Below are 25,170 nucleotides of genomic sequence, written 5' to 3'. Positions count from 1 at the left end.
CTGGACCATTCTATCTTGCCCTCAGTAACAGATCATGGAATTTCACTCTTGCCTCAAAGGCAAAAATGCCATCATTTGTGTTATTAACATTTTAAGTACCATGTTTTACACAAATGCAGATTGGTGATTTGGAAAACCAGATATTTTCTCCTGCAGGAGGAAACTGATGCAAAGGGTATTTGTAGAAGAAGAAGAGACTGAGCTTGAGAACTGATCAGATATACAACATGAGAGAGAGAAGAGATGAAGGGTGATCCCCCACTTTCAAACCCAGGAGAGTGGATAGACAAGGTCAAGTTTGGATCTGTTGAATTGGCCATGCTGATGGGGCATTGATGTGGAGACTAACATCAATAATAATTATGAGATATGTCCTAGAGGAGGCAGCTGGAAATGCAGAACTGCCAGAGGTTTTATTCATTTGTAAAATGAGAGAATTGAAATAAATGACTTCTAGGGGCCATTCCAGCTCCATATCTGAGATCATGGGAGTCTATCTCCATGACACCTCTTGGATTCTTCCCCTTCTTTCCAATTATTTCCATCATCTCTCACCTATATGATTGAAACAGCCTCCTGATTGGTCTCTCTACTTCTATTTTCTTACCTTTTCCAATCCAACATCCACATAGCTCCCCAAATAATTTTACTAAAACACAAGTTTAATCATGTCACTCCCATGCTCAAGAATCTTTAATAGCTGCTTATGGTTTCTCAGATAAAATACAAATTCCTCCCTATTGCAGTTAAAACCCATAACACTCTGACTCAAGATGACCTTCCTTGACTTTTTTCACAGTATTTTTCCCTTAAAAAAAAAAACACTTACCTTTTGTCTTATAATCAGTACTAAGAGTTGACTCTAAAGCAGAAGAGCAGTAAGGGCTAGGCAATTAAAATGAAGTAACTCTTGCCAAAGGTCACACAACCAGAAAGCGTCAGAGGTCAGCTATAAACCCAGCCTAGAGTTGGGAAGACCTGAGTTCAAATTTGACTTCAGACACTTCCTAGCTGCTTGACCCTGAACAAGTCACTTAACCTGGATTGCCTAGCCCTTACTGTTCTTCTGTTTTAGGATTGATACTAAGATAGAAGGTAAGGATTTCTTTAAAGTACTTTGTAGATATTTTATTTTTTAAATATTTTACCAATTAACAAATTTCCACACAAGTTTTCCCAGGTTATCTCCTTCCCTCCCTTCCTTCTCTTCCCCCTCCCAATGTTGGCAGGCAATTTGATCTGAGCTATATGTGTATTGTCATGTAAAACATATTTCAATTTTGCTCATTTTTATAAATGAGTAAACTTATAAAACCAAAACCCTAAAACATAAACCCAAATAAACTATTGAAAATCATCTGCTTTCATCTTCATTCTGACTCCAACAGTTCTTTCTCTGGAGATAGAAGGCATTCTTTGTCCTAAGTCCCTCAGAATTGTCCTGGATCATTATATTACCAATATATTACCAAGCTAAGTCTATCACAGCTAATCATCCCACAATATTTCTGTTACTGTGGACAATGTTCTCCTGATTCTACTTATTTCACTCTGCATCAGTTCATATAAGTCTTTCCAGTTCTTTCTGAAATCATCCTGTTCATCTTTCCTTACAGCACAATAGCATTCCATCACCATCATATACCACAATTTATTCAGCCATTCCCCAACTGATGGACATTTCCTCAACTTCCAATTCTTTGCCACCAAAAAAAAAGAGCACCTATAAATAATTTTGTACAAGTAGGTTCTTTTACCTTTTTTTTTTAATTTGGGCATAATTCCAAGTTGCCCTCCCAAATGGTTGGATCAGTTCATGCTCCACCAGCAATGGATTAGTACCTGACTTTGTTTATGTTTCATTCTCAATTCCCAATTTTGCCACATCCCCTCCAATAATTATCATTTTCCTTTACTGTCCTATTAACCAATCTGATAGGTGTAAGGTGGTACCTCAAAGTTGTTTTAATTTGCATTTCTATAAATAAGAGATTTAGAATATTTTTTCATATGATTATTGATGGCTTTGATTTCTTCATCTCAAAACTGCCTACTCATATGCTTTGACCATTTGTCAGTTGCCAAATGACTTGTATTCTTATCAATTTGGTTTAATTCTTTACTTATTTGAGAAATGAGACCTTTATTAGAGAAAGTAAACTGTCTACTCATATGCTTTGACCATTTGTCAGTTGCCAAATGACTTGTATTCTTATCAATTTGGTTTAATTCTTTACTTATTTGAGAAATGAGACCTTTATTAGAGAAAGTAAACTGCACATATCACTAAAATCTAGGTCAAAATGGATGTAAGAAGTATCTACCAGTCACTACCTGAAAGAAACCCCAACATAAAAACCATAAAGAATATCATAGTCAAAATCAAGACCTTCCAGGTGACAGGAAAAATACTGCAAGCAACCAGAAAGAAAGAATTCAAATACGAAGAGCCACAGTAAGAATCATATACAACTTAGCAATCACCACTCTAAAAGAACAAAGACTATGAAATACAAGGTATTCCAGAAGGCATAAGATACAGACTTCTAGCCAAGAATAACTTACCCAACAAAACTGAGTAGAATCATATGGGGGGGAAATCAATCTTTGTTTAAATAGAAAAAATCCAAGTATTCCAGATAAAATGATCAGAATGAGAAGGTCTCAAGTATAATGAAATCAAGAGAACTATTAAAAAGTAAACATGAATAAACAATCATAAGGAAATAAACAATCATAAGGGTAAACTGGTTATACTCTAAAATGAAACTTGATACATGTCTTTATATATATGTATGTGTATATATTTTACATATAGATATATATAAATTATATATTTATATTTATAAAATTTCTTTTCATGGGGCATAGTGACTGCTAATTTAGATGACATGCTGCTATTTAAAGATGCCATCATTTAATCTATTCAGAATAGCAACAGCTATCAGATTCCTGTCAAAGCTTTGGGGAAGGGCACCACACATGTGGAAATTTGTTTTGCTAGAAATACCTTTTTGTATTGGGAATTTGGTTTACCTTTCATTCTCAATTGAGGCAGAGTGGGATGGGAGGGAGAGTAGATGGATTTATGCTGATTATTAAAAATCCAATTTTTTTTCCAGAAAAGATTATAAATGATAAGATCATCAATATGTCCCTCTAAGAAAAACTGGGGGCATCTTGGCAAGATGCCATATTCCTCATTATTGTTGGTGACATTTTCTGTGCTTAAGTTCTAGTAAACATTTATTATAATGTTCTATTTATGTCAATGTTGATGGAATAAAGAATATGAATAAGCAAACATTCTCATCTAGAAAAACTAACAATTTAGCTATATTTCAAACCAAACCTTAAAGCTTTCAAAAATTGTGCTTTGCTGTTTTAAGGTAGTTTTCTAACTGACTCTAGGGCTAAAAATTATTTTTCAATCACATCTTTTCATTTTGCTCATGAGCAGACTCAATCTCCTGCCTTCTCTAGATTATTTTAACAGTACAGCTAAAATCCTATCTTCTACACAAAGCTTTTCCTGACCCCCTGCATACCAGTGCCTTCCCTCTATTGACTATCTCTAATTTATCCTTTGTCTTGTTTTTAAATAGGTATTTGTTTCCTTCCCTAATGAGAGCAAGGACTATTTTTGCCCTTCTTTGCATGCCCAGTCCTTAGCACAATGCCTGGCCCATAGTAAGTGCCTCCTAAATGTTTGTTGGCTGACTGATTTCAGAACTGGTATAATTCTTAATCATATTCTCCCCTAAATATTTTAAAGAGCTACCCACAGGCTAGAGACCTTCCTCTAAATATTTTAACACTCCATAGATAATATTGCAGTACTTGACCTGTCCATATGCTATCTTTTGTTCTCTCTAAATGACTAACACTCTTCCCTGTACAATCATTCATTCCCCAGATGATACCTCCTCTCCTACTTCTTGTGTACAGATCAACACTGATAATAGGCTCTTGCTTTTTTTTCTGTCTACAATGTTTCTACATTTCCCCTTAGGCTACTTGTGGTTCTTAATATTCATGTAAAAAAAGCTGAGTTTTGTGTGTGTGTGTCAGAAAGCAGCTTGGAAACACAGAAAGTACAGTGAGGTTGACCATCAAACTCACTCTTTTCCTCATACTCAGTTTGGGGCCATCTCCTTGTTCATCTGTGGTGCCTACCTAACACAGTGGTCTAGACAGACAGCCAAGTGCATGACATCCTAAGCAATGTTCATGCTTCGTCCCCTTCCTTTTTGCCCTACAGATTATTAGGTCAATCTCTTTTAAGTGGGCATGAAGAAGTCCTGTAGTACTCTGGGTCTTGATGCAATTCACATAATCATCAAAACAGAAGCATATAGAAGTCATTCATAGAGGGTCTTCCATTTGGATTCTACCAGGACATGCTCCACAACAAAGGCAAATGTCTAGGTCGAGCTTACATGTCCTTGATTTGCTTCTCCTTTAATATTGATAATTATTGAACAAAGCTTCCATGGTTCTACCTATCAAGACCATAATAAGCATAGGCATAGGTTGTATGACCTTGTATCTTGTGGGAGACTTTAAGCACAAGAAACAAAATGGAATCTTGGAAACTACATCATTTCATCAGTTGTGTGCTGTGATGATATAGGCTTCTGAATTCACATCCAGACTCAAATATTTACTAGCTATAGGCAAGTACTTAACCTGATTGCCTCAGTTTCCTCCTCTATAGAATAGGATAATAAAATCACCTACCTCCCAGGAGGGTTGTGAGGATCAAATGAGATATTTCTAGAGAATTTTGCAAAACTTAAAGCACTATATCAATGCTAGCTAATCATTATTCTATGTAGCTTCAACTTCTTTATATCATCTGGTTTCATTTATCATGAGAAGGTCAAGATTTATTTGGTTTGGTTCCTCTATAACTACTTATTGATTATTGGCTGAAGATCTTCCATTTAAAGCACCAGAATTCCAATCAATGTTTACAGAAGGTGTAAAAACTACAATCATAATGGGTTTTCATTTCCAAAGATCATCCTAATCATTTTTGTTAGGAAAAAAAAAATGGTTTCCCTCTGGTATTGAGCTTTACTCTTTTCTTTCTTTGATGCCTCTAGGGTTTCACATGTACTAGAAGCTGTGACCTTTTTGATCTTATATTGTAGGTTAACAAAAAGTCCCTGTGGAAGATTTTGCCAGAGGAAGGCATCGTTCCTCCAGAAACTGAAATTGTCCTGACGGTGACTGCGAACTTAGACGACATGCTGCTATTTAAAGACGTGATCATTTTGTCCATTCAGAATAGCAACAACTACCATATCCCTGTCCAAGCTTTGGGGAAGGGCACCACAATTGTTTCTGATAAACCTTTTGCTCCAGAACTCAACTTAGGGGCTCACTTCAGGTAGGGAAGCCTTAGGGTTCAATCCTTTTTTTACTTATCACTGTTATTGATGCTTCTTGTTTGAGAATCAACAAGATTTCCCCCCTTCCCTTCCTTCTCCTAATGAGACATTCCTCATAACAAAGAATTATTTTAAAGAAAGAAAATAAGGAAAAAGAAGGAGAATTCATTAAAACTGGTCAACACATCCCCAAACCTGACATTATACAGAATTAGCTCAAAGGCATTTAATGAGGTGGCATTGTAATAGCAGTAGTGATATTGCCTCCCCCTTGCCTCCCCTCCTCTCTTTCATCTACCCTTTGCCAAGTCCTATTGATTTTGCCTTCCTAAACATCTCTCATATACCAGCCCCACTTCTCTCCTCTGACATGCTCACTATCCTGGTGCAGGTCCTCATTCCCTCATACCCAGACTATGACACTAGCCTTTTGGGTGATCTCCCTGCCTCGAATCTCTTCCTACTGCAGTCAGAAGTCATCTGGTCACATCACCCCTTCTATTCGGTAAATTCCAGTAGCCCCCTGCCAACTCCATGATGAAACAGGAAATTCTCTGTCTGATCTTCAAAGCTCTTCATAACCTGGACCCCCCCCCACTTTTCTTTTTCTTCCCATTGTTTTTTTTTTCAATTACATTTAGAAACAAGTTTTTACAATTGTTTTTTGACATTTTAAAATTCAGATATCCTCCCTTCCTTCTCTCCTCCCCAAGGCAGTGAATACAGATTATACCTATACTTTCATGTAATGCATATTTCCATATTGCTGAACCCTCTTGCTTTCCCAATCATCTTACACCTTACTCCTACCCAACCTACCTCATGTACTCTTTGGTTTGACAATACACTGACTTCCCTGCTGATTCTTATACAAGATAGTGACACCAGGCATTTTCACTGCCTAAAAGTAATTTTACATTTCGGCACGGCTCTACACTGGTAAAATAATCTCCATCCAGATCCTTGGCTTCTGGCAAGCCTGGCTGAAGGTTGAGCTCCTCTTCCTGTCAGTGCTATCCTTCTCTCTCAACAGTCGTTTCCATCAAAGAGACCCACCATCACCAGGCTTCTCAAACTCAAAAGCTTGCCTCTAAGACTGGGCACAAACAAGTCAGAATGACATTCCAGTCAGGCACAAAATGTCCAAAGAGACACAAGGACCAAGTTCAACCTTTGTAGTCAAGTACCTGCTCAAGCTGCCATGCGGACTCAGTTACTATGTGGCCAGGATGAGACAGAGGAAAGTCACTTCCTCATTCTTGAATCATTCTGGAATGATGTCCTGCTGAAAAGAGAAGCCTAAGGATGGAGCCTTCCCTTTCAATGATCGATTGAGTTCATGGCTCTTATTGCTCAGCCACCAGTAAAGGAATTGTGTCAGATGGGATTTGTATATAGCTCATCATGACTGATGCCAGCTTTCTAGCTATTATGCCATACTACTTCTCAAACTTAAATATAATTATACAAAACAGCATTAAGCCAGCCATGGATTTAAATGCCATATTCTCACTAATCCACAAAGAATGTATCAATACAACCCAAGAGGGCATTTGAAATTTTGTTGGGAGCTTAGAGACTTTTATGTCCCAAGATTCCAGAGAGAGAGGTATCAAATTTAGTTGTCCATTGGCATCACCATTCATTCCACAGTTGAGCCCCTTTCCTTAGTGACAAGAGGCTTGAAGACCTGGTGTGGAGTCCCAATTCCCACCCTAAGTAACTATGCCGATGTGGTCAAATCATTTAATATCTTTGTGTCTCTGTTTCCTCAGCAGTAAAACAGGGTTAATAATACTTGCACCATCTACTTCACAGGGATGTTAGGAGAGAAAAATACATTGTAAACCTCCAAAGGCTATAGAAATGTAAGCTATGATGAGTTATGATGGTGTCACAAATTTCTCAACAGAAATACCATTGATTCTGAAGTTGAATCAAGGTGGAATATTGACCTGCTGAGGGAAAAAATTCCAATAATCAAGTCCTGTTTGGATGTGGATGTATTCATGTAAATATCAATATAAATAGTGACTGAAGTTTACTCACATAAAATTAATTTTCTTTCACTTACTTATTTGAAGTAAGTTTTACTTTTCATGTGTGACTGGTCCTAGAATAGTTCAGAAGGAATATTTTGGAAATTTTATTCTAAGAAAGTTAGCATAATTGGAAGAAGTACTGAAGAGATCTATTTACTTTTCTTACTAAAGAAACAAGTTCAAAGGAGATTGAATCAGAAAAAAAACAACCAAATCAATGAATGAATATTTATTAACCACCTATTCAGTAAAGGATTGCATTCTAAAGTCTCTGGGGTATATAGAGAAGTTCCCTGGTATCAACAAACTTACAAAAAGCATTATATTACTGGGACATGAGTTGTAGAAATAGAAGCCATCCAAGTGATCTTCCTGGCCTTGATATATGAACTATATTGTCTGAAAGTCTAGCAATCATACATTTTTTTTCACGTAGGACCACATCTCAGTCATTGCTGTTCAAAATTTACTTTCCAGGCAGCTAGGTGGCTCAGTGAAGAGAGGGCAGGTCTGGAGATGTGAGGTCCTGGGTTCAAATGTGGCCTCAGACACTTTCTAGCTATATGATCTTGGGCAAGTCATCTAACCCCTATTGCCCAGCTCTTTCCACTCTTCTGCCTTTAACTAATACTTGTTATCATTTCTAAGTCAGAAAGCAAAGTTCTTTTTAAGATCTACTTGATTTTCCCAATAAATAATTACTTTTCATTCCATCAGAAGCCATGCACCTTTTGAAAACAGAATGTGGTTTTATCAGAAAGTTTTCTCTGTTGTGTGTTGAAAGAAGACAGAACTAAAACAAAGGGGACCCCTTCTGGTTATTGTCCCATTGAACCTATTCCTTTCATTTCTATCTTAAAGTCACAGCAACTCTATAGAGATCTGTGTGATCTCTGAATGTACCCAGTAAAACTTAGCTTTCACTTGTGAAAATATATGACCAGAACCACTACAAGTAAAAGGATGTTAGACTGGGAATCAGGGCAGACATATATTCAGATTCTCTCTCTGATATATACTAGTGGTACTCAATTTACTCCTCTGGGAAATGGGAGTCATAGTACCTAATCTTGGTCAGGATCAAATCAGAGGTTGCATCTGAAACACTTTGCAAACTTTTGAGTTCTTCGTGTTAGTTACAATTACATTGCAATAATCATGCATACTGTAATATCCTGCTGTCCTCATCAAAATATTAAGCTTCATTAGATCCAACAATGGCCCATAGTCTTTCTTTCTCCAGTAGTACTCAACAAACTTGCTCATAGTTGGTGTTTAATCAATATGAATAAATGAAGGAATGAAAGATAATCATTTCTTAAGTACACATTATTTACAAACCATTGTAACAGGCCTTGGGGATACAGATATTAACCCATTTTAACAAGCATACAATTCCACTACTTTATACATATATACCCCAAATAAACCTTGTTCCTAACATAATGTTCTACATGCAGTAGACAGTTAATAAGTAGTTGCTGAATGCAGAAGGGAGGGAATTTTGGAATAGAAAGGAACAGATTTTAGCATCCCCTAGATCCCTCCAAAAAAGAGACCCCAACATTTGTTGTTGCTGTTAAGTAATTTCAGAATGTCCAATTCTTTATGACTCCATTTGAGGTTTTCTTGGCAGAGATACTAGAGTGATTCACCATTTCCTCTTCCAGTTAATTTTATAGATAAAGAAACTGAGGCAAACAGTTAAGTGGTTTGCTCAGGGTCACGCTCAGGAGTCTGAGACCAGATTTGAACTTCTGTAAATGAGTCTTCCTGCCTCCAAGCCTGGCTCTCTATTCGTTGCACCCACATAACATACATTCAGGGGGTGATCTAAATGTTCAAATATAAAGTCTCTTTTTTAGTGGTCAACATGGATTTGGCCATCAAACAGGGCTCTCTTTCAAATCTATGTAGCAAAGATTGTTTTTGTTAGTTTATAGTCAGGCTACTGAGAAGTTCCCTGTTTTGAGCTGCTCCTTAGAATTGCAGATCCAGAGTGGCCATACCATTGCTCTGGCAGGATAAGCCATCATCTTAGAAAAAGCCACAAGAACATGCCAAAAAGGAGGGAAGGATGAAAAATGAACCCAGAGACCAGACCAGATCCAATTCTTGAACCAGTAGGCAGAAGTGTGAAAGGGACTTCATGTGACAGAATAATAATCAGAACTCTTCATTCAAGAATGCTTTGGCTTAGGAAGTCATGAGTCCCCCATCACTGGGCATGTACCAGTGGAACCTACATGACCATTCTTTCACAGCTGTCACATAGGAGATTGGGATAGACTAAATGATCACAGGGATCCCTTTTGTCTGACTTTTTAGAATTCTGTTACTTAAAGCTGCAAAGGACTTTGGACAATCTAGTCCAGTTTCCTCATTTTAGAATGAAAAAGTCACACAGAGAAAAGGTAAAAGGCTGGAGCAGAATTTATTATGCATCATCTAAAGTAAAAAAAAAAGCATGAGTAGCAATCATGATCTCAGACAAAGTTAAAGATGGAGTCAAGATGGCATCTTAGAAGCAGCAAAAGTCCATTCCTCTGTGTAAACCCTTCTATACCAATAAAAACAAAGTGCTTCAAAAGGGACAGAAAACCAAACCCAACAACAAGGGAGCTGTGGGACCCTCTTGCTCAATTCAACTTAAAAAGTACACAGAGAAGGTTGAATTCTCAGGTTTAAGGAAAAGAAAGAAGAAAGGTCTGAGGGACCATTCCCCACCTACTGTGCTGAGCCTCAGGCAGTTGGTAGGATCTCAGGGTGAGGGCTCCAACCAGTTCGAAGTACCTTGCCACCACAATGACATGAAGCTTAGGGCTCTGACCACAGTTGGCAAGGAGGCAGCTGGAGGAGAGAAGCAGAGAAGAGGGCAGACTGATTTCAGCCTTTAGCCATCACACCTCCATCTTGAGCCTCTGCCTCTAGAAATTTTGGCCTCAGGGCACATTCATCTCTACAGATTAGTTCAACTGGATTAATCCAGTTTATCAATACCTACCAGCTGACTGGGATTCCAGGCAGAAGGCTGTAATCATACCAGAGTACTTTGATACCACCACAGGAATCTCGGGGCTCCAATAGGCCAGTTGGCAGGGAGGGAGAAAGGAGTAGAGGAGAGGATTAAGGGTAACTACCTTCAGCCTTCACCCCTTCACTTTCACCTTCAGCTGCTGCTGGCAGCTGGGGAAGATCTGGTCTCAGGACACATGAATACAACAGGTCAGCTCCATCAGCCTAATCCAGTTAGTTAATCAGTGGGGCAGAGAAGAAACCCCTTTAGGACAGAAAAGCCCAAATTCACAGATCCAGAAAATACAGAGGAGCAAGAATGCAGCCAATAAGGAGGGGGAAAGAAGGGGAAAATATGAGTAAATAACAGAAAAAGAAAAAAGAAATTAAAATCAACAGCTTCTATTCAGACAATGAACAAAGAACAAATGGAACAGAGGAGGACCAAGGAACACCAATAAAAAACTCATAAAGTTCAGCAAATTGGACTCAAGCTTTGGAAGAACTCAAAACACAATTCAAAAAAACAAAAGGGGTTGAAGAAAATTGAGGAAAGAATTTTAAAAGCAAAATAAGTTGTCTGGAAACAGAGGCACATGAACTAAAACAAGAAAATAGTGTCTTAAAAACCAAAATTGACAAGCTCGAAAATGAGGCAAAGAAAAGTAAAAAATAAAACAATAACCTACAAAGAAAAATAGATCAAAAGGAAAAAGAGGATCAAAAAGTCAGGGATGAAATTCAGTCTTTAAAAATTAGAATCAAACAATTAGAAGCAAAACATTATAAGGCAGAATCTATAAAAGAACCTATAAAACAAAATCAAAAGAATGAAAAAATTGAGGAAAATAAAAAACTCCTCATTGACAGAACTAGAAAATAGATCCAGGAGAGATAATTTAAGAATTATTGGATTATCTGAAAATCATGGCCAAAGAAAAATCCTGGACATCATTCTATAGGAAATTATCTAAGAAAACTGCCCTGCTATTCTTGACAAGAAGGTAAAGTAGAGATTGAAAGAATCCACAGATCACCTCCTGCATCAAATCCCCAATTGACAATGCCCATAAATGTTATAGCCAAGTTCAGACAAAGCTAAAGCAAAAATAGATATGATTAAAAGATATAAGAAAGGAAATTAGAATGAAAAAATGACTAACACAGGGTTACACAGAGTAGTAGTAAATGTCAGAGACAGGATTTAAACCAAATCTTCTAACTGTCATTATGATGTTCAGCTATAATCATGCCAGAATGTGTAAATACTAGCTTGTATTTTAAATATTATCTTTAGGTTTATGAAATACTTTCTCACAACAACTTTATGAAGTAGATAGTTCATTTATTAGTATAACTATTTTACATATGAGAATACTGAGGCTCAGAGGAGCATACTGATTATATAACTAGTAAGTGTCAGAACTGAGATTTGAACCCAGGACACTTGACTTCAAGTCCTAAATTCTCTTGATTACACAACTTTACTTTCCAGGGCTGAGTGATTTAGTGCAATCTTCCTTAAATTTTTAAGTGAAAACAAAATGTATTATACAATTTTTTTAACAAACAAAAATATCCTTGTACACTATTCATATGATTTTAACCCTCTCGTGGGGAGAGGGGGCAGTAAAGTGTGTGTCTTTATTTATACCCAAACACAGATGTAGATATGAAGTGTGGACCTATAACCTGTATCTCCACAACTCAGTTAATATGATCACGTAAGATTCAAAATGTAATAACCACATATTAATAAGATGTTAAAGTAATGGTATAATGCTCCTATGTCCTGATTCCTTTATGAGACATGAAAAACCCAGTGACATATCTGTGGGGGCTTTAGGCAGCAAGGTGGCAATAGTGTATGTATGAGAGTACAGGACCTGGAGTCAGGAAGACTCATCTTCATGAGTTCAAATCTTCCCCATGACACTTACTAGCTGTGTGACCCTGGTCAAGTCACTTCACCCTGTCTGCCTTAGTTTCCTCATCTGCAAAATGGGCTGGAGAAGGAAATGGAAAACCATCCTAGTATCTTTGCCAAGAAAACCCAAACTGGGGTCCTGAAGAGTCAGACATGACTAAAAACAACTGGAATATATGGGGGCTTTGAACATCTGCACCCTGAATAAAATTTAGCACTTAAAGAACTGAAGAAGTTAGAGAATTGCAAAATAGGAGCTACCTGGAAAGGGAGGACAGAATTTGACCCTCCTGCTCTATCCCACATCTGAGTAAGCTGATTGTTTTAAAGGAGAAACACCAAATCAACCAAAGATATTTCATCCAGCAGAGAAAAATGACACACACTTCAGACAGACCTTCATTCAGACAAAAACCCTCATTCAAGGGAGGGAGCTTCTTTATGACTCATGTCCCCTAGCATCCAAGGAGATGGTCACACTATGCAAAGATGGCAAGCCACCAGAGATGCTGCACCCAAGGGAAATCTGTATCTGGACTCTGCAGAAAGTCATAGGACTTTCAGAACCTGTAGTAGCTGCAGCAATGTGTTTTCTTTGCCCAATTTGTATGTACCATGTACCTTACACTTTCTCTTAGTTTAGACCTAGTCTTTCCATGAACAATGTGTATATTGGTGGGATGGTTTATTGGGGAATATTCTTATGATTGCTATTTTTACTATGCCATCTTACTAAATGCCTTTGCTAAGAGTTAATTGGGTCTGCTGGTACAACCCAATGGTAAACACGCTGTTAATGACTCTAAGAAATAGTATGAGGAGCATAGACCCACAGAAGTACCCCTAGGACCCCCAATATATGGCTGTTTAAATTGGGGAAGTGAGCCTATATAGGGTGCTTACAGAGGGATACAGAATACTATACAATTTATAATTTTCTCTGTGTTTCTGAAATCTTCACAGCGTGGACCCCTTTTTCTATAATCTAAAATTGACAAACAAGGGACGCCGATACCACCAGCTATACTGGATGAATGAAGGCTTCCGTCACTGCCAGAAACAAACCAGGACAAGCATTTCCAATGAAGTTCCCATGCACCAGAACGTTTCACAGGTCGTCGAATCAGAAGGACCGGTATTTCAGGTTCACCCTGTCAGAATGGAGCTAGGTCCAGGCCAATCAACTGAATTGGTGTTGGAAGGATTTTCTGATTCTCCAAAGGTAAAAACAAAAGACAAACAATGAAAGTCTTTGATTTTCTTCCCCAATGAAACTGTTAATGGGCATTTCTTAAGGAAAATCTTTGATATTTAGATTAGAAAATTAATTTCTAATTAATTAATTCAATTAATAATCAAGAAAATAATTTCCTTTAAGGATTGGATCAGAACTATGACTCATTATGGCAGTGCTGATGGCCTTCATTGCTTGGGCACTGCCATGGTGCTCCTTGTTTCTATAACTATCAACCTTTCTGTAAAATGTCAATTAAGGAAGTGTCTGACTCCTAGAGGAAACAATTAATTACTGTGAATACATGTGACTTGTTTAGAAGGACTCTAGTTAGGAGGACTTTTAGACAAAACTATCAATCCATGTATTTCTCCTATTATCCTTTACTACATAAAATGAAAAGGAACCAAAAAGAAGACAAATTCATTGTTACCCACCCAAGAAAAAAGACTTAGAGATAATAGTGGTTCACATGTCAGTAGCATTTTAGACCACATTAAGCCCTTTTACTCACAACAATTCTGTCAGGCAAGCAATAAAATTTGTTTAGCCCTATTTAACAGATGAAGAAGATAAGGCTAAGAGAGGAGGCCAAAGACTGAATAAGCAGCATTAGCTAGTAAGTGGCAGAGTAAGAATTAAGAGTTCAGACGCCTTAGCTGGAGCAGCATTCCTCATTTGAATTTTCCCTCCTATGATTCCAAGAAAAAAAAATCTCCCCCTTATTAGAGTCTACTTTTACTTACTAACAAATCACCTAATTGTAGTTTATCTTCAGCAAATGTTTTTTATGTTCTTATAGTCATGCAGATAGCTATTTGCCTCATTCATTCAATGGATCAACATTTATTAAGCACAGGCTATGAGCACTGTGCTGGACAGCGACGGGGGGTTGTAAAGATTAAAATTTAGGGGAGAGGGGGAGACTGAGGCAGGTAGAAATTAGTTTCTCTCTGCAAGGAATATATATTTTTTAGAGGTTTATTAAAGGTTAAAGATTAAGAATATACAAGTAAGAAACATGTGCCTAGGCCAGAGGCCTAGACAAAATAACCTCACATCATGGAAGAGACGCCTCTGCTCCAAATGGAAGTCCAAAAAGGGCCCGAGCCCTTCAAAAGCCTTTGCTTAAATATCTTCTCGATCTCGGCCCAGGTGAGATTACAAGGCATTCTGGGGAAGTGGATCAAAGGCTCATGGGGATTGTAGTCCTGTATTCGAGTCTATTTTTTACATCCCCCCGTGTGATCATTTGTGGAAAAATTAATTTTTCCCCAAAAGGATCATAAAAACATAATAAACTTAAAAGATTACAATAGTGTGAGGATAAGAGAAAAAAGAATAAAACCAATAATTGCTGAACACACTGACAAAAAGCCGTTAGGGGGCAGTTCCCTTTGGCATAAAAGTATACATACAAATAAATGTTCAATCAACCACACCCAAAGTTCAATTTTGTGCAACTTGTGGTCTGGAGGCTTCTTCATGGTGGCTTCTCCAACAGTTCAGTTCTGGATTCAGAGAGGTAGCATCTTCTTCACCTAAAATTCTTCTCAAAAGGAATTTAAACTTTGCAATTTAAATAATGATATTTTTACATTCCCCCGTGTTGTGGGTGATTGAAAGATTCAGAATCAGTTAGGGATGCATGGCTGAGGTATGAGGTATATGAATCAATTGGCAAGAGATATTAAAAAGACACCAGAAAATCCAAAAGAAAAGAAAAATTTCTGGATGAAAATATAGACTATCAAAGTCTTATGTGTAAAAATTCCAAGTAGAAGAAAAATAAATCTGTAACAGGTCCTTCAATCAGGGCCCAATCAAAATGATCTAAGTAATGATGCATTTACCCAGTCAGTGCCAGGACTACAGAAAGGTACCACACTATGTAGTTACCAAAATCCCCAAAATTCTCAATAGCCCAATTAATTACAATAGCAAACAAACACACTTTCATATTTCACATAAGTTGCTGTGTGACATTTTTAAAACCTATGAATTGATGGACATTTGTCACAATTTTTACAAACGTAGCAATCTTTCAACCTTGGTAATAAACATATATTTTTTTTTAAAACAAAGTAAAACTCATCTTGGGTTAAGAACATAATCAAGAAATCTATATATCATTCTGGTAGACGTAAAATAGTGAGCTAAAGAGCATAAATAAAGGGGTGCTCCTTTTTCTTGGAGGCTTATAGGGATACAAATGCCCTGAGATTAACTGCCCAACTTCCATTCACATGTGGGAAGGTTGGGGGTTATAAAATACATTTCACTTCAGCTACTAGAATGGGCCTTACCTCGTGGTAGAGGCAGGCAAAAATAACCAGATTGTTAAAAAAAATTCAAAAATCATATTTAAAAACCCTTAAAATCAAATCATTTGAGGTATTTAGCACATTAAAATTCCAAAGGTTGTTAATACAATTATAACCAGTTCTGAAGTCCATCTATCCTCAGCAAAATAGAAAAAAGCTGTTTTTTCATATATGGGCTTATTCACAATAATATTTTTTCAACAGTTATAGGGGGAAAACAACAGAATTTCAAAACTCAGTACATTCAAAATAAATTCAATCAACCTTCAGTTCACAGAATAATATTCAATCCAGTAATATATGAACTTAAAATCACAAAGTTAAACCTTAAACAAAAAATGCAATAGAATACAGAGATTTTTTTATAAACCATTGGAGTCTGAAATGCCTTAGAATATAGCCTTTAGTCTCTTCAAAGTTCCTTGGGGTTTTTTTTTGTTTGTTTGTTTTTATTTATCCATTTAAATGTCTATTGTCCGAAGGTAGAGTAGTAAAGGCTAGGCTACGGGGTTCAAGGGATCCGTCCAGGGCCCCATAGCTGGGAAGCATCGGAGGCCAGATTTTAACTAGAGACCTCCCGTCTCTGGGCCTGGCTTCCAGTTCGCTGGGCCACCCATTTTCCTCCCCAAAGTTAAAGTTGAATCTTTGGGCTGAGTCTGCTCCCTGACAGGCAGGTAAAATCAATGAAATGGCCAGAAGAGTCAAAAATCCTTTTAAACAGCCCATTGCTATTAAGTTTCTGTTTGAAAAGTCTGTTTCTGATCTCTAGTCTTTTCTGTCTTTCCCCTCTGATACCCCTGCGGCCAATACCCCCAGCCACGTGGAGGCTTAGCCTAAGGGAAAATCTCCTTTCCCTCTGGTCTCTCCCCTCTGCCCACGTGGCCAATACTGTTACCAGCTGGTTGCAATGAGTCCTCAGCAATCTGCTCCAAGGATCTGGGTGATGAGCCGGCTGGGTCGGGCTCCTGGGTCTGGGGCACAGAAATAGGCAGGCAGCAGGCAGCGGGCCGGTGAGAGGCCAGGAGCAGGACGCAGGAGCCGGAGAGGGCCGCAGGCAGGAGCTGGAGAGGGCCGCAGGCAGGAGCCGATCAAGATGGTTTTCTAAAGAGCATCTCGGAGAACCTTGGCTTTAAAAAAATTCTCTAGGCTAAAAAAATTTTTTTTTGAGAAGTTCTCATCCAATCTAGTGGTCGCCAACTGTAAAGATTAAAATTTAGGGGAGATGGGGAGACTGAGGCAGGTAGAAATTAGTTTCTCTCTGCAAGGAATATATATTTTTTAGAGGTTTATTAAAGGTTAAAGATTAAGAATATACAAGTAAGAAACATGTGCCTAGGCCAGAGGCCTAGACAAAATAACCTCACATCATGGAAGAGACGCCTCTGCTCCAAATGGAAGTCCAAAAAGGGCCCGAGCCCTTCAAAAGCCTTTGCTTAAATATCTTCTCGATCTCGGCCCAGGTGAGATTACAAGGCATTCTGGGGAAGTGGATCAAAGGCTCATGGGGATTGTAGTCCTGTATTCGAGTCTATTTTTTACAGGGTGGAGCTATGAACTGCAATAAGACATCATGACTGCCCTAGTGGGGCATGGAGCATACCTGTATTTTAGGAAGAAGCAAAGACAGCAGCACAAACAACTATAATGGGAAACTTCACATATTAAGTGCATTTTAAGCTATGAAACCAAGTGTTACCTGAGGGCAATGGTCATTTCTGACTTGGAAGGTCAGAGGAGACTATGTGAAGGAGGTAACATTTGAAGTGGGCTTTAAGCATAGGTAGAAAGGGGAACTAGGTGGGTCAGTGGATTGAGACTCAGGCTTGGAGACAGGAGGTCCTAGGTTCAAATCTGGATTTAGGTGCTTTCTAGCCATGTGACCCTGGACAAGTCACTTAACCCCAGTTGTCTAGCCATTGCCACTGTTCTGCCTTAGAACCAATATATGGTATTGATTCTAAGAAAGTAAGGGTTTAATTTTTGAAAAAGATAAGTAGAAACCCAGGAGGAGAAGGAGAAATGGGGCATTCTGAGCATAGGATACAGTAAACAAACAAACCCACATTGGACCTGTTTGATTTCTTTGTGGACTTTGATACCACCTCAATTTACCATCTTTGCTTTGTCGCTTCACCTCTGTAACCTTGGGAAATCACTTTGCCTGTCTGGACCTTAATTTCCTCATCTGTAAAATGGGGATAATAATGCTTGCACTACCTGCCACAGGGTTGATGTGAGAAAACATTTAGTAAAAACACTCCAATATGAACTTATCATTGTTCTCTATAGAATCTGCAGCCCAACAGAAATGTTGATGAAGTCCTCTTAAACTCAAATACTTCATAATGTGCCCTTTCCCAGAGAAGGCTACACCCCCAAAGAGGCAAGCTAGCTTGGGTTGATTCTTTGCATCCTCAGACCCAGAAGGTAATACTATCCTCATTCTGAAGTAGAGGACCAAAAAAAGGAATGCAGAGGAGAGCAGAATGGAAAAGTTGGTTCATCTTCCAATTTCTTCTGAGTTACATTTTCAGTTTGACTCCCCTCATTCTGTTTGAAGTACAGTAAATTGCCTCAAGTCCAAATGTATTCATTATTGAATGTAAGAGCAAATATAGTCCTCTAGGCAGTAAATTTTTTGGAAAGAGCAACTACATTGGATTATCCAAACTACTATAGCTCTCCACCAGCAGTGATTGATAAATGTAAATTATTTTTTAAATGGATATCAGATCCATTCTCCCAGGCTCACAGTGTGCAATTTTAGTTTATTCTAAGCCTTCTGTCTTAAGTTCCTCTCATAAATGAAAATATTTTTATTTCATTAAACATGGAGAATTTTCTTGTCTCAATAACAAGCTTTTTGTGAAATAAATTCCCTGATATATTAAAAAATCCAACCATCAAACCAAAGAAAGATTAATATATGCATTGCAATGTTCAAGTGTACAACTGTGGTAAAGGCAGAGAATTTCTAGGAACGTGTGCTCAGTCATTATTCTTTTCAGCCAATCAGACACAAATTGTATAATTTAGCTTATCTTTAGGCTTAAATAACTATACACAGAAACTCATGAGGATTGTCACAACTGCTCAGGCTACATTATAAAGATGAATGCTAACAGAAGAAATACTTGAGTGCAACCTTTAGAAAATCATTTTGATTAGAGTTCTCCTTCTAGTCAATACCCTTTATCAGTTTGGCTTAGGAATCAAGAGACAGAAAAATGGAAGGTTTGCCCATTTCTGGCTCTTTCCATCATGCATCAATCTTGTATGCAGGTAGTCAAGGAACGACTGGTGTGTTATGCCATCATTGGCGGAAACGTAAGGAAGACACAGATCATGACAGTCAATGTTAATTGTGAGTTCATCGCACCCATCATACAACTCTCAACCAAGCAGATCCTATACCACCTGGAAAAGGTCAGTACCTGGGTTAATATGTATGTATCAATTGACATCTGACATGTTCATAGAGAGATTTTTGTTTTGGAAAATAAAATTTAATAATGGATTAATATAAAATCTCTATCTTGGAATTATTTATTTTGAAGCCTCAATTTTTTTTAAAAACCCTTACCTTCCATCTTGGAGTCGATACTGTGTATTGGCTCCAAGGCAGAAGAGTGGTAAGGGCTCGGCAATGGGGGTCAAGTGACTTGCCCAGGGTCACACAGCTGGGAAGTGGCTGAGGCCAGATTTGAACCTAGGACCTCCCGTCTCTAGGGCTAGCTCTCAATCCACTGAGCTACCCAGCTGCCCCTTGAAGCCTCAATTTTAATCAAATCAAAATCTTATACCAGAACAACCAACCCCCCTGGTTTGTAAATTCCTATGAAAATTACATTTAGCAATTTGTTATTAAAATTAATTTTTAAATTATATTTAGAACATTATTGGTGAAAAACACAAAATCAAAGGATCCCTCATTCACTAGAAATGTCTTTTTTTTCAATCATTTTGTTTTTACTGGACTGAAAAATGAACACAACATGGATTTATTGTCTGGAATTGTTGGTATTTTGGGGAATTATTCACTCATACTTTTTGGACCAGCGTTGTCGGTTAAACCTTCCCATCTTCTTTTGTTGGTTGGTTGTTTTGGCTGTTTGATTCTTTGTGACCCTTGTTGGGGTTTTCTTTGGCAAAGATACTAGAGTGGTTTGTCAGTTCCTCCTTCAGTTCATTTTACAGATGAGGAAACTGAAGCCAGCAGGGCTAAGTGACTTGCCCAGGATCATGCAGCTAGTGAGTATCTGAGGTTAGATTCAAACTTAGAAAGATGAGTTTTCATGACTTCAAGCCTGACACTATTCACTGCACCACCTAGCTGCTTTTTTCATCTTCAACAGGAAGCCTTTTCCAACCCCATTTAATGCCAGTATCTTCTTTCTGTTCATTATTTTCTATTTATTCTCTATATAGCTTGCTATGTTTATATGTGTGTGTATTTGTGTGTGTTTGCTTGTTGTCTCCCCCATTAGATCACAACTCTTGGGGGGGAAGAGATCGTGTGCCTTTTGAGGTAGTCTTCACTTGGCTTTTTACATATACGTAGTTGGACCAACTTCACTTATTTAAGAGTTTCTGCCAGTGTGCCAGAGTGATAGTCAGTTTGGTGTCATCTACAAATAGGCATCTGGGGGAACCTCACTATCTACATATCTCTGGCCATCTTGGGAATCTGTTTTACCCTTTGCCTGATAGTAATGATCAGATGACCATTGCACAAGATCATCTCTCTTGTTGAATATTTTAAGAAATATTGCATAATTTATATAGATATCATGGGAGACTCCTATTTGCAGAAGATCCTGTAAGATAGAATATTCCTTTACCAAATCAAATGCTTTGTAATAAAAATAATAATAAATACCCAGCAGAATATTATATTCTCCACATCTTTCCATCAATTGTTTGGGGAAAAATATGTGTTCTATTCTGGAATAGTACTTAGGAAAGCTTGCCTGTTCTTTTTTAATGGCCATATCAAGGATTCCTCCTATTTGAATTTAAATTATTTTAATAATAAATTATATCAGTGAAGAAGTAAATGTATGAGATGGTAGTTAATATTTTCCCCTTGTCACTTTGGACAGCATTAATAAGGTTTGAGATATGTTCCCTGTGTTGATGGCCTCTCCTTCTACTTCAGATAACATCAGTGGTCATCCTTCAGTGCCTTCAGAATTAGATCACTTCCAAAATGACTGTCCTCTGTGTCCACTTGGTATATAGTCCAGCTGCTTTCTCCATCTTTGTTTTTTTCATTATTATTTCCCATGGCAATCTAGATAAGAGGTGATAGACCTGGGATTTGAACCCATGTTTTCTGACTCCAAATTCAGTACTCATTCTGCACCTCTTCTGCTCTCCTTGAGCAGAATCTTCCAAGTCTCTTTGTGGTTCAGAAAATCAAGCAGTAACCAATAAGCACTTGCTGAAAATTTACTCTGTGTCAAACACTGTGGTCTAGCACTGGGGATATACACAGGGGGAAGGACATGGAGACCAGAAAGCATCACTTTGATGGTTAGGAGGGAAACTACAACAGAAAAGCACCACCAAAAGCTCAGAGAGTAAAGACTATTCAGAGAAAGTGAGTGACCAAACATGCAAGAAGAATAAAGATTAAGAACAGGCTACTGATTAAGAGATCATCGGTGACCTTGAAGAAGGTAGTTTCTGTTGAATAGTAGAGACAAAAGCTAGACACAAAGGGGTAGATATATGAGGGGGAGGTGAAGGAATGGAGATATTCCAATGGCATAACCTTGAGAATCCACTGTTACCTCCTTGGCATCAGAGTTGGACTTCCCTGGAGGTACCTAAGGAAATTACAGTAATCCCATAGCATCCTTTAAAATGCTAAATAGAAATTCATTTGGAATCTAGAAGCAACCTTTCAAATCTACTGTGATTCAACTCTACTCTTTCTATCATCTATAAGAAAGGAATGAAGGGGATAAAGGGAAGAGGAAATAGTTGAGGAAATAGAGAAATTACCTTGGGATAGTGATCTAAACATTCTTAAGAGACTACAAAGACACCACTGACAAAAAACCCTCTGACATATTCTGAATTATTCTACATTGCAAAAAAAAAATCATGAAGAGAATTCTGTTGTCATGGAAGCAATGATTTTGGCCAGAAAAATGACCAGTAAAAGGTACTAAATCAGTTTGAGTCATTGCTTTCATCTCGATTCCTTCATGGAATTCTTTTTTTATTCTACATTTTATATTTTTAAAATCTACATTTAATCTACATTTTCTTGCTTAAATATGTATGACAATTTCTATTACTAGATAAGAAATTGAACAAATTGTGGATTGTGGTAAACACTAGAATTGGCATTTTACTGAGTTAGAAGTATGATTTAGGCATTACTCTCCATCCCCTATTTCATAGCTCTTTTTTGGATTACCCTTGGCTTGGAGTGCCCAGTTTTATGAAATGTTATTTTGCTTCTCCCTATCTCTTTCCATCAGTCCTCTAGATATAGGCCACTTGTTTTCCTTTCAAGGGATTTCCCCCTCAAATTCTTTTAAGGACCCTTATACTAAATGTTATTTTAGATTTTTCCCCTTTCCATGAGCATGTTAACATTGACTTATCCTTGACTTTTTACTTGCATTCAGTTCTATAATGCCTTATACAAGTTTCATCTGCTTAGGCAATTTTCACATCAGTCTCTGCTTAATTCTGTATTTCTCCTTAAGAAAACAGTTTCGGACCTCATTGAAAACTATCTTTTCTCATACTGGAGTATGTTCAGTTTTGCACGATAGGTGATTTGGGGGCCAATTTCATTTTTTTTTCAGTATATTGCATTCTGCACACTTTCAGTGAGTAATCATGAGCAATACAAATTAGTGCTTGTTGATAATTGTAATTTGCTTCCTCCTGGCTGTTTGCAAGATTCTACTTGACTCTGAAGATCTAAAACATGGTGATTATATTTCTGAGAGAGTTAAACAGAATTCTTCTCTTTTGGCCTCCTCTGAATTCTATTGATTTGAACTCTGTCCACACCGCAATTTTCTTAATTCTTGTAATATGATATTTAGACTTTATTTCTTTGTATTTTCTGAGACCTATATTTCCCAGATTTCTCCACTAAACTTCATCTTCTAGTACTCTGTTGATTCAATTTGAGGTGGTTAGAGATCTTACTCAAATATTACCTTTTTTTAAAAATTGCTCCATTTTTTATTTAATCTCTGGTTTATTTTTCTATTAGATTCACAGTCAGTTCTCAGAAAATCCACTGAAATCTTTCACCATCTTCTATTTTATCAGTTTCTATGTTTATCTTCTTGAATTCACCTTTTAGATTTTTATTTCCAGTCTTAAATGTATTAAAAGTATACTTATATGTCTTTTACTGGAATTCAAAATCATTTTGAAGACTCTCACTACATCCATTCTTTCTTTTGGTCTTTTGGTTGCTATTATAGTTTTACTATTTCCTTTTGGAGATTTTTCCTTGCTTTGCTTTCTTTAGTAGCATTTATTTATTCTATTGTGATCCTGCTATTTCTGATTATTGTTTTTCATTTTCTCTGTTGCCCTTTCCTTTTTTGCGACTATTCCACATCTTTTATTTGATGTCTCTTTGCATTTTGTTAGCATTAAGGATATTGAAGGAGGGTGAATTTATTATCCAGCATCTTGTATATTTTGATGCTAAGATCTCATTATGTGCCACTAAGTTATATATTCTGCCTTCAAATTTTCTGTTTAAAATGATATGCTCCAACTAAGAGAGGATGATGAAATCAGCAGACCTGATAAAAAATATTCTCCTGTTTTCTCAAATACTGGCTTTTTAAAAAATAACCATCATTCATAAGCCAGAGAGACACAACCACATCTATATAGGACTGAAAAGGTCAGCTCAGAAGCCAGCAGACAGTTTATATCATGATGTCCCAGTATTAAAGGTAGAAAATGTTCCCTGCTGAAAGTTGTAAGAAAAACAACCTAGGGAGAATAGGTCAGTTGAGAATAGGATAGATCATTTGTCTATCGACCCCTCCTCATCACTGTTCTCCATGTGGCTCCGGGCCAAAACCAACCAAATGTGACTTTTTGTATCTGGAATATGCCGGATCATCCTTCTGGGAAGGTCACTGGGTGGACATTTCTCCAGGCCACAGTGGGTCTGCTCATTTAAAAGCCAGATGGTGCTAATACTGATTCCCAAATCATTGAACTGAGAACTGCAAGTTCAAAGCAAGAATTTGTATCCCCGTGGTAGGGGTGGATAACCTCAGCCCCAGCATAGCAGGAACTAATGAAAGTGATCACGATATAGTCCAACAAAGAAAGTGCAGAGGTTTCCATTTCTGTCCTTTCCCCAACTTTGTATGACTCTAACCAAAGTCATCTTATCTACATAATTGGAAGAAAAATGTGTTATATACTAAGTTGGAAGTAGTCACAGCCTACTTGTGAGGAACACTTTCAAAATTCACATTTTTAGTTGTTTTTCAAACAAAATACATGGGCATTCCCCATGCTTTAGTGTGGAAACCCAAGATTATAAGTAGAAGCCAGTTACTGGACGTTTTGCCCCTTTTTTTGATACATGGATTGCTTCCCCCAAAAGACCATAAGGGGAGAAAAGAATTCCACCAATGCTCTCTGATTTACCAGACTTTTCCTTCTGACACTGTCAATATCATTATTACTGTCACCACCACCACCCCTACCATCAAAGTCATTTGTCAGGCACTTCCAGTGCCCATAAATTCGATCTAGAATTTTAAGGTTGACACAAATCTGCTCTGATTTTCTTAAGGAAAACAAAATTGATTTAAAATTACTTTATTTGAGGACTTAATCTCACTATCTGTCAGTAATATGAAGTGCCATTTTTTAAAAACTAAGTCATCCACAAGAGAACATAACTGGCTCAGTCAATCAATTGTTGAGGCCAAGAATTTGATATAGAATTTTTTTGCCAACTCTGATTTCAAAATTCTGCTTTTTACTCCCAGAGCTCCATTTCTCAGGTCTGTTGTTGTTTATTAAAAAAAACCCAAGGAGTTTGTTAAACAAAGCTAGTATTATGTATAATTTTCACTTATATATGTAGCATATCTATATTTATATCTGTCTATCCATCCATCTATCCATCCATCCATCATCTATCTATCCACTTGTTCATCTCTCTCTCCATATAAATACAAACACACACACACACACATATAAATATATATAT

The 25,170-nt window shown here is 37.4% G+C and overlaps 1 protein-coding gene across 5 annotated transcripts in view; it reads left to right on the top strand.

The window, feature by feature from the left end:
- The window catches only part of HYDIN (HYDIN axonemal central pair apparatus protein), a 451,163-nt gene that overhangs the window by 221,810 nt on the left and 204,183 nt on the right, over positions 1-25,170 (top strand). For all 5 annotated transcript variants that reach the window (XR_008917906.1, XM_056824703.1, XM_056824709.1 and 2 more), the window contains exons 19-21: positions 5,157-5,395; positions 13,344-13,602; positions 19,221-19,364. Coding sequence is in view for 4 of the 5 variants with exons in the window: in XM_056824703.1 (XP_056680681.1) it covers positions 5,157-5,395; positions 13,344-13,602; positions 19,221-19,364 (642 nt within the window). In the remaining variant the exon portion in view is untranslated. The remainder of the gene's footprint in view (positions 1-5,156; positions 5,396-13,343; positions 13,603-19,220; positions 19,365-25,170) is intronic.

This window comes from Monodelphis domestica, chromosome 1 (genome assembly GCF_027887165.1).
Source record: "Monodelphis domestica isolate mMonDom1 chromosome 1, mMonDom1.pri, whole genome shotgun sequence".
NCBI lineage: Eukaryota > Metazoa > Chordata > Mammalia > Didelphimorphia > Didelphidae > Monodelphis > Monodelphis domestica.
This window is presented reverse-complemented; position numbering and strand designations above follow the sequence as displayed.